Source organism: Psammomys obesus, unplaced genomic scaffold (genome assembly GCF_907164565.1).
Source record: "Psammomys obesus unplaced genomic scaffold, mPsaObe1.curated_primary_1811, whole genome shotgun sequence".
Lineage (NCBI taxonomy): Eukaryota > Metazoa > Chordata > Mammalia > Rodentia > Muridae > Psammomys > Psammomys obesus.
The window spans coordinates 5982927-5994061 of NW_026586550.1; the positions used below are offsets into that span (position 1 = coordinate 5982927).

The 11135-nt window shown below is 39.2% G+C and overlaps 1 protein-coding gene across 1 annotated transcript in view; it reads left to right on the plus strand.

Annotated features, from left to right (window-relative positions):
* Positions 1 to 11135, plus strand: part of Exoc4 (exocyst complex component 4) — an 824181-nt gene that overhangs the window by 692799 nt on the left and 120247 nt on the right. The window contains exon 14 of the mRNA XM_055602012.1: positions 5966 to 6144. Within this exon, the coding sequence (XP_055457987.1) occupies positions 5966 to 6144 (179 nt within the window). The remainder of the gene's footprint in view (positions 1 to 5965; positions 6145 to 11135) is intronic.

Consider the following 11135-nt stretch of genomic DNA (forward strand, 5'->3'; position numbering starts at 1 on the left):
AAATGGTTCTGGTCTCACTGGATGTCTACATGTAGAAAAATGCAAATAGATCCATACTTATCACCCTGCACAAAACTAAAGCCCAAATGGATCAAAGATCTCAATATAAAACCAGACACACTAAACCTTTTAGAATTAAAATTGGGAAAGAGCCTTAAACTCATTGGCACAGGAGACAACTTCCTGAACAGAACACCAACAGCACAGGCTCTAAGAGCAACAATCCTCAGTGATTTTTAATAGTTTATATTAACATGTTTCAGTTTTCACCTACACAACAGAGCTATCCAGTCACGTTAACAAAGATTTTAATTAGTTTTCATTATCATTTATACGGGCATCAGTATTGTATCTTAAATAAATTTGAAGTGCAACTTGGGAAACCCACTTAAGGTACATGTTTCAGAGTACAGGAGTTGGGTCCCTGTGTTAATGAGGATCTGAGTATCACATAGGAGATGGTAATGTTAACCACAACAAACAGGAATCCATCACCTTCACTCCACCTGCTAACTGAAATGCCAGAGGGGGCCATGTGTTTGTAGAGCTCAAGAAAGCTAGGACACAATAGGGTTAAAAGAGCCACAGAGAAGATGCAGCCAGGACTCATTATTGCATGGCAAATGCATGGCTTCTCTTTTTTCTTATCTTATCTTTATCATTCTTATCTTATATTCACATCTTAGCAGGTCAGACTTCTACTCAGTACAGAGTAACAATATTTATCATAAGTCATTCTCTTCTTTTCCCCTCTATGGGAAAGACTCAAAGTCTCTTATGTCATTGCATTCGAGTATGTAATTTTCACAACCTTCTGCTACATGCAGAAAGATGGTTAATATTTTTTTTTAAAAAAGAAACAAAAAAATCATGAAGTAGAAAATTTAGCAAGGACGTAGGGAAAATGGAACCCTTGTACATATATTCAACACTAATAAAATAGTATATGAAACAAAAGCACAAACAAGCATTGGTTGCTTCCTCTCTTGGCTTGCCAGGTTGCCAATGTTGTCTTTCTGTCCTCACAACAAGACAGCAGGGTTAAGGATCACATACTGCAGTCACCTGCTCCATATTGCCCTTGGCCATTGCTGATCCCTTAGCTGGCCAGAGCTCCCTTTTGTCTTTTTCTAGCCTTTGTTCCTTAAAGACCCAAATTCCTAATTCAGCCTACAGTTATCTGGGTACTATGAGTTTACCAAGCTGTTTACTGTGAACATGGAATTGCTAAGAGCAGTCCCTGTAGATCCTGCCCCTCCTGTTGCCTTGAGGCGACTTACTTTCTCCATGGAAAATTAGGTGACTCCTTCTAAGCATATAAGTAACCTCTTTCTCTGCCCATTGGTTCAATCATGTGAGAAGTTCAAAGCAGCCAATACAGAATGTATCTTCCAGCAGAAGCACTCCTTCCTGGCTACCATCAGTCTGGCTTAGCCCAAAGCTAAAGGGGAAAGAGCAGAAATTTCATGAGTAGTATTACTAATGAGAGAAGGGATTTTTTTTCTACTTTTAATACTGAACCCCCACACTCACCTTTCCTTGTTATTAGGGATACAGTCTGATTGGTGTTTTTCTACTTTTAATACTGAACCCCCACACTCACCTTTCCTTGTTATTAAGAGATACAGTATGATTGGTATTTGGATCAAGTGCAGCACACCAGCACTAAGTAGTTTCCCAACTGGTAAGGGCCGGGTTCTTTCCAGGCCACTTCACTGCTCTACCTTGTCAGCTCCATCTGAATGACTGAGTATATGGCTGGAGAAGGGAACGCCAGTAGTTTGCACTGTTTTCCTCTTGGTCAGCAACATTGTTAAACATTATACTGTAACTGTGATTAAGACCCTGAATAGACCTAACAGAGGGACTGGTAGAAAACTTTCAGGAAAGGAAGGCAACTGTATACCACAGGTGCCTGTTACATGTGAACCTGGGACTGTAAGGTCCAGGAAGGAAGGAGTCTTGTCTATCTATATAGCCAATGGCATGGGTCCTTGTCCTTCCCTGTTTTTATTTGGACACAGTGGTCCTTGCCCTTCAGGCAGCATGCCCCAGGATATGCAGGCTATTACCTCCAAGCACAGTTCAGCACTGGAAAACAGCAGTCAAAGAATAGGGGAACAGGCCCAGGGAAAGAGACAGAAATGGTTATGTCATGCCTGATACAGCCCAGATCTTCAAATCAATCACTTTTGAAATTATTTGTGATGTTTCTTTCATAATTTCATGTAGCCTGCTGAAAATGCAGATTTTTTTTCCTCTTCCTTTCAGTCGATGCAGAATTATTTAAGTTCTAAATGGAGACAATTTTGTGCCTCCTTTGCAAAATTCTTTGAAATAAATTCTTGTCAGATAGACTTCTTTAAAGATTATAATTGTGTGGTAAAATTAAGTTAAACAGATTTAACACTCTTGGCAAAATTCTCTTAAATGAATACTTGTCAGATGAAGGTCTTTAAAGAATTTTTTTAAGTGTGGTAAAATTTAAGCTCAAAAGGCTTAACAAACTTCCTCAGTTTCATAGGATGTATGACCTTGTTGGTCAGCTGATTATAAAAGGGGCTTTTTCCAAGGGGTCAATTCTTTAAACAAAAGAGTTGTGAGTTCTGCTTTCAGCTTTCTGTTCCTGGCTGTATCTCATGTCATTGCTAGGCAGTAATAAGGACCTTTTCCTAGCAACTACCTGTTACCTCACCTCTCAACATCATTATTCTGTTGCCTATGGCATGCAAAGGTGTATCTTTATTAACTGTGATTTTAACATAAGTAGAAGACAAATACTATAAAAAATTCAGATCTAGAAAGAGGCAGTCATTCTCATCTAGTTTTCAGTAGCTGTCATAGTAGTGGTAAGCTATTTTCAGGAACATTGGTTGCATCTTCAGCAGGCTGGAGCCACACATGAAAGCTAAGCAGAACCCTCCTACTGTCCTGCAAGTGTCTGTGGTCCCTGCCTCCTGTCCTGGAACTCCTAACATGTCCTCTTAAATGTCTTCTCATGTCTTCCGAAAAAAGTATGGAAGATACAGAAACACTCAAAAGAACGTTCAAGTCCAGGAGTTGACCTTTTAGGCAAACAGATACTCACTATTATTTAGCTTCCTGTATGTGATTATTCTGTTACTATCACACACAGTAGATTATATTGTGTGCATAGTGTAATAATAGTTTTTTTGCGCTAACTATATATCAGCAGTAAAAAATAAGCTACACTAAACATTCTTTGTGATATTAAGAGTTCTCTACTAAATAATTTCTAATGACTCCATATGGTTGATATGGTACAATTTTATAAATCAGAGAGTTTAGAAAATAAATACAGTCATGCAACTTTAGCCATCTTGCTAAGGTTATTGTAACAAAAAAAAAAATCTTCCACCAGGCTCTTTCACACGTACACAAATCCTCAGAGGAATGATTTTGTGTGTGAAATGGTTATAGCTGTCAATCAATTATTCTCTGTGTCATGGTTTCTGTGTGTCTTCCAGGTTGTTAGGGGGTGATTATGGATTTCTGTCAAATGAGATGTCTACTATGTATTCAACATGAGGCAGTTTGTATTTTTCTAAGTCTATTGCTCTCCTGTCTGAGGAGGTTAAACAAATGTCAGTGATCCAGAGGGAAGAGGACCAGCATGCAGTGCTAGGAACACACTCAGACATGCCCGGGGCCCACAGACCTGCTCACGGATTAGACTTCTGCATAAATGCGCTTGTCTTGATTGTTGTGTTCCTCCCAGGGTTAGGCTTGCATGAATAAAAATGGCTCCAAGCCTGGCTTTCAAAGCTCTTTGCCTCCCATGCTGCTTTATAACCACCAGCTCAGACATATTTTTTGTGTTATATCTATCAAAGGTGATTAAGGGGCTGGAAAAGTTGATATATAAGGACATATTAAGAGAAGTAGATATTTGCAGCCTTGCCCAAGGGAAGATATTATAGATGATTTCTGGTCTCACATCATGAAGTTTAGCTTTTCACACAACTAGATTTTATAGGCACCCAAATTCAGAGGGAGTTTTCTAAGGATGACCTCACTTATGCCAATTAGATGATTGTGTCAGTCAAAAATTGCACTTAGCAGCTACTAGCAGATAGAAATAACATCAGCTTAAGCAATAGGACCTTCACTGCCATGAAGCCCAGAAGCATATTGTCTGGGGCTGCAGTGTGGCACCTGTGATGTCACAGTGTGCTTGTACTATCTTACCTTTAGGCTCCATTATTATTAGCAGTAGCTTCCTCTCTCAGGCTCTCCTGATGTTTGAGAGGAACCACTGAAGCTCAGTTGCTATGGTTGCATGCCAGAAAGGGAGGAGACAAAAGTGGTCCTTGATCTTTCCAGAGAGTTGTGTCATATGAAATTCTGATTTCATATCACATGGCACTCAGTACCACTTTTGAAGGATGGGGAAATTTCGTGAGATTGTTTGTTTGTTTTATTTATTTGACATTGGGCACATGTTCAACCACAGCAATATGAAGGGCCTTTTACCAGGTAAGACTAGAATAAGTAGCACTAGATAGGAGAACAGCGATTCCTGTCATGGTAATTTACCTCTGCGGTAACTATGGTGCCAGAAGGCTTCATTTGTGATTCTAGCCCTTGAGACTTTGTTCCCACTACAATCTTACCTATTTAAGTGCATTGATTAGCACATACCTTGATTTGATTATAAATAACTAGCCTTCGCAATAGCCCTAAGAAATATAATAACTAAACCGTGATAGTTTCTGTTAGACCCCAAGCATTGTGTTGTGCATGTAAATATTCCTGGGCAGAGGATGAAGACAAAGGAAACATGATTCACTTTGAGTTTCTGGTGATGAGACCAGTGGATGGCCAGATGGGATTTGTTAATATTCTGTTTTTGTGATTATTGATACCTTCCCAAAGAAAAATTTTCAAAATTACCTTAGCTCACTTTACTTCAGAAAAGGTCCACACCGTTACCACCAGATGCATCACATATGAAATTTTGACAACCCGTCTTCATCAAGCAACAGACTAAGGCTTCATACCTAGATTTCCCAACTCAGAAGCATGAGCACTAATTTTTACCCAAATGTCATTTGGAAATCAGTTAGACATGTGCCATTTGGAGAGCCTTGTCAACACACCCAAGGTTTGTATGCACAGTTGAGTGTGCTTTATTGCCCCTTTACCACAGCATACCCAAATCAACCAATCTCCTTAACTTTCCCTTTTAAGAACATAACCTTCTGTTGAAATGAAGTTAATCATGAGGAATGGCTTAGTGTCAGACATTTTTAATGCTTAATTCACAGCAGGGTTTCTGTCACAATGAACACCTGCTCTAGTGCTAGATCCTAAGTTCTGTTTGTCATTAGAGTCTTTCTGATTGTATTTCATGTTACTAACCACTGCTTACTCAAAGCTTAAATTATGTTTTTCCATTTAAATGGAGCCCCAACATCTGTTCACTAAGCTTCTTTAAGTTGTAAAAGCCTTAGGACTTAGAGAGGGCTCAACAAACTGCTTCTTTCAGCCTCCTCTGATGTCAGTTCTGCTTATATGCCATGTCTGACTTGACTCCTAGTGATCTCTACTGACTCTAGCAGTCTCTTCCTCCCTGTCTCTTAATCTCCATCTCTCCCTCTATTCTCTTCCCTTCTCCCCCCAAAAATGACCTGTGAAGTTTTCATCCCTGCTGTGTCTGGGCCATGTGGTCTCCAAATTTCCTTCGTGACCTGTCCTTTATCACACCATGTAACCTTCTCACACTCCTCAGAGGATTCTGAAGACAATGAGCTTTGGGAAACTCATTGAGTTAAAAGATTAGCGCACATTATTTTTGTGCTACTCTGTGCTTATTCCTAGCTTTCCTTCACTACATAAATTAATGCTTATACTTTATTTGCTGCAGAGTTTTTAAAATAAGTGAGTGAAGCCTGTCCGCATCCTTCACCAAGCAGTAAGTATGGTGTGTTCTGTTTGTTTTCAGGACAGCCTTTGGCAAGGAGTCTGAAGTTTTGATTGGAAACCTTGGTGACAAGCTCATTCCTCCACAAGACATTCTCCGTGATGTCAGTGACCTCAAAGCCTTGGCCAACATGCACGAAAGCCTGGAATGGCTGGCAGGCCGAATGAAGTCGGCTTTCTCCAACCTGTCTACATCCCAAAGTAAGTGCCTAGGAGGGTGGCAACTGCCAGATGATTGCAGAGAAGCCAGAAAAGGCTTATATCACAGGCTTCATAACAAATCCTAAAACACTGTACCCTGTAAGAGAGAAATACTGAGTCTCAAGAACAGAAAGCAATACCTTTTGTCTTCCTTCCAGCAATGTCTCTTAGGGCCTGAGTGCATGGCTACATTCTTTCTCTAACTAGATAAAAGCTAATAAAAAAAAGTACCTAAAAAGAGAATAATAGAAGTGATTGAAATAGAAAAAAAAATGTAATAAGGATGACAATTATTAAGAGAAAAAGAGAAAGCTGAGAGATAACAGATTTTTACGATACTAAGAATTAGGGGATGAAATGAAAATGAGAACCCTTTTTATATCAAGGACCAGTGCTTCAAAGAAGAATAATTAGAAAACTGTAAAGCACATAAACTTTGATTACTACAGATTAAATGTGTTTTATAAAGATTTATGTGTCTGTGTTTTCCTGCCTTTGTGTACATTTACTGTGTATGTAAATAGTACCTGTGGTGGCCAAAGAAGGTGTGGAGTTCCCTGGAACTGGCATTTTAAGTGGCTATGAGCCCCCCTGTAGGTGCTGGAAACAGAACCTGGCTCTTTAAGAGCAGGAAGTGCTGGGCCCTCATTCTGCCCACTAACAACTGCTTTTTAAGAAGCATGTATTCAAGAGTATGGATAATGTAGAATACAGATGGAGGAAGACTACTGTGGATAAGGAAGAAAGCAGTTTAGATGTGTGAGTAGAGGGGTGGAATCAGACTTAGGAAAAGCAAACTCAGGAAAAGAGCAGTGAGGACATTTTTGTTCTGTTAGGGCTGGCAATCAGAGGATCATTAGGAGGAAACTGCCCATGTTTATTGTGACTGTAAACTTTGGAGTCTGTTATTTATTATCAGTGTCCCTTGAGAAGTTGTTATTTTGTGGATAATCACCATTGCAGCCTAGAAATGGAAAAGGAGTGGAGGAAATTCACAAAGATAAGTTGTTCCTTGAAACACAGGCCCATAGCCATAGTGAGATCTCATGAAGGCTCATTGCTTATGCCCTCTAGTGCTGACCATATCCCCATCCTCACAGCTGGTGCAGAACAGGAGGGCTTAGGGAATGATAGAAGAATGTGCTGGTAAGAATCACAGCATGTGCTTTGACTTTGTTTAATGTTAGTACCTTCTACTTAGACTTTATTTAAAATATTTTTGCCTAATTATGAAATGTCACATGTTCACTCTCAGAAGTCTGCACAAATAGAAAATGTGCCAGTTAGGGGTAGTTAAGGCATGGTATTACATTTGAAAAGTCTGCATAAAGAGCTGTCTGTGAAAGGCCACTCCAGCATTACAATTCCATAATCACAGTTCTGTCATAGCAGCCACTGAAATCATTCCCTTTCTCTCCCAGATCCACTCTGTTCTTCCTCTCTCTCTAAAAAGTCAGAGCTAATTCTTTCTTTGATAACTGCAAATAGCTCTAAAAAGGGACCAGGTGCCTGTTTTCTTGTTTTGTTTTGGCTCCTGTGAATGCAAGTATATTTCTCAGTGATGCTTAGAAGGGATCTGCTAGTTTGGTGACATATAGACATATATATGTAGGGTACAGGTATGTATATATCATCTCTAACATTACCTCTAACATTTTGTAGTAATTTTTTGTTTTGAGTGCACAGCATGCCAGATTTATAGTCTGTCCATTCTCAAAAGGGTTTCACAAGACAAAATATTTTGTAACCTCTAAAACTAGCCACTGAGTAATTCAGACTGGCTAAGCCAACTGTTTTCTAAAGGAGAAAGAAGCTCTCTGAGTTACACTTAACTTTGTAATTGCTCAATTTAGCTGTTGTGTTCATGTCACTGAGAGTACCCAGTGGAGATGATGTCTAATTCATGTCTTTAATCATCTCTGTTATTCTGACAAAGATATCTTCTACTATGCCCATTAGTGCTGTGTCTCGTATACTCAGTTTCGTTTTATAATACAAGTTGCACCCTCTCAGTTCCTTTCAGAGTGATTATTCCACCCAGTGAGTGATTTAACTAACTGTCAGCATTTTTAAATCTGTTCAAAACCCAAGTGAACTGTAATCACTACTTCTGACGTCTTTGCTAAAACAAAGCCCCAAGCAAACCTGGTATATCTTGCTAACAGCCATCCCACTTCACCCTCGCTTGCCAGCTCTGTGATTTCCCAGAGAGATGCACATTGATGTTTGTCATTTGAACAAAGAAGATTCTGTTAATGGCTTACTTTGATTGTTCTGTGTCAGTGTGACTCTACAACAGTAATAAAGGGCAGCTCTTTATTATTGTTTTGAAAAGTGGAGCAAAAGATTACAACATCTTGAGTACATCCAAACCAAGAGACTAGATAGCAGGAAGATGATGCCTAGCAAGATGGGAGAAAAAAATAAGGCTTATTTCTTGTTCTGCACACTAGTAACTATTTGCTGTGGTGTATGTCACATTGCATTAAACTCACATTACAGCTGTAATGGACTAGAGACAGCTGGCAGAAAGTCATTTTCATAGTAAGCATCTCTTCAGTCAAGGACAGCAGGATCTTCACCCACTTGAAACATGTCATGGCCTCCTGAAGAAAGTATCACCTATTGGTGGCAAAGTATGGTTAGTCACATTGTTGAGGAGATCAGAGTGGATGGCATTCCAAGGCTAATTTTTTTTTATCTAATATATTCTTGTCACTCTATCTCCTTTTTATGCAAAAGGATCTCCTCTTTTCTAGATGCCAGCTGTAAAAAAACATTGCTTTTTCTTTGTGCTCTACAGTCCACAGTTGCTGTTCCATCTCCTGCGGGCATTCTCCCCTCAACCTTTACTACTCCTGTCCCTCGTAAGACTCCCCCAGTTGGAGACTAGAAAGACAACTCACCAATTCAGAGAGCTAGCTCACTGCTCTGGCAGAGGACCTGCATTTGTTCCCCAGAATCCAGATCAGGCATCTCACATTTATCTGCTTGTAACTCCAGCTCCAGGGCATCCTATGTCCTCTTCTGTACCCTGTGTATGTGCATGTGTTGTGTGCCTGCACATAGGAATGTGGCACAGCATATGTATAAAGGTCAGAGGACAGCTTGCAGGAGTCAGTTTTTTCCTACCATGTGAGTACGGGTGATCCACCACAGGTCATCAGGTTTGTCAACAAACAAATTGAGCAAGGCCCGCTGAGCATGGAGTATTCATGGTTGACATTTGTTTGTATTTTCCACCACTGACCACTCTTTTACCCAGTTTCTAGTGATCACCATTCTACTCTAAACTTCTGTAAGATCAACCTCCTTGAATCTACATATGTGTGAGATGCATGGTGTTTTCTTTCAGTGCCTGGCCTATTTCACTTGGTGTAATGATCTCCAACATCAGCCACAGTGTTGCAAATGACTAGATTTCATTCTTTCTTTCTTTTAAATGTCTAAATAGTGGTGTTATTTTTTGTTGTTGTTGTTTTGTTTTTTTGTTTTTTTTTTTTTTGTATGTGATGTTTTCTTGTCCATTCATCAGTTGATGGATATTTAGGATATTCTGTGAGCATGGGTGTGCAGATGTCTCTTTAACTTAGTAACTTCATTGTGTCTATGCTTGTACCCAGGAGAGGGATTGTTAAGTTATATTCTAGTTCTAGTTTTAATTTCATGAAGATCTTCCATGCTGTTTTTCAAAACAGTTTTAATTTACAATCCTATCAGTAGTTTACAAGACTTCCCTTCCCCTTTTACACTTATTTATCAGTATTTGTTATCTTTCTTGCTTTTGATAACAACCCACTTTTCTGAGACTGAGGCCAGATCTAACTGCTGTTTTAATTTGCATTGCCTTGATGACTTGTGATTTTGAACTTTTTTCATATGCCTGTTAGCCACTGGTATGTTTTCTTTTAAGAAATATCCATTTAGGTATGTTGTGCACTTTGGTTTTTATTGACCTTTAAAAAATGTCTTATGCATTCTATCTATTAACCCCTTATTAGATGTGTAGCTTGTGTCATTTCATAGGTTGTGTGCTCACTATATTGATTATTTGCTTTGCAGAAGCTTCTTTTTTTTTAGTTTGAGTTTAATGCACTCACACCTGCTTGTCTGTTTTTGCCTTGGTTTCCTATGCTCTGGGGTCTTATCCAAAAGTCCTTGTCCATACTAATGTTCTGAGGAATTCCTTCTATTTTCTTCTGACAGTTCTGTCTCTTCCTTTCAGCTAAGTCTATAGTCTTTCTAGAGTTTGCTTTGGGGACTGATGGGAGACGAGTGTTTAATGTCAGTCTTCTGTGTTCAGCTGTCCATTTTCTCCACACCATTTGTTGAAAAGCTGTCCTTTCTACAGTGCGCTTATTATTGTTGTTGAAAACTAAGCTAATTGTGAATGCATGAGTTTATTTCTCACTCTCCCTATGGAAATGTTAGTTTTAAAGAGTAGAATACAAAGAACTAAAGAAGACTCCAGGCCATGTTCTGCCCAGGCTGCTTTCTCACAGAGACCCTGAATCCCATCTTGGATTTTTTTTTAAATCTCTAGGACTAAGGTTCTAGAACTCCCTCAGCTATGTACTGCACTGTGTTATTTAAGCAAAATTACCAGTTACTTAATATTTTTCTATTAAGACTTTATGCCTAGTCCTTATTCTTGTGTTATGTTCTACTAAAAAATTTAACAGACATATTTTCTCTTTAAAATGTATCTAAAGGACTGCAAAATGTAGCTCATTACGTAGAGTATATGCCAAGCATGCACAAAAACCAGGTTCAATCCCCAGCACCAAATAAAACAGGGATTATAACACTAGCCTAGACTCCCAAAATTCAGGAGGTAGAGGTGGGAGGGTCAGAAGTTCAAGGTCATCTTCAGTTGGTTAGTTTTGATTATCATTTTCTTCTCATGCCTCAACAAATTTCTATGCCTTAGGTACATAGAATTATTGTGTGTGTGTGTGTGTGTGTGTGTGTGTGTGTGTGTGTGTGTGTGT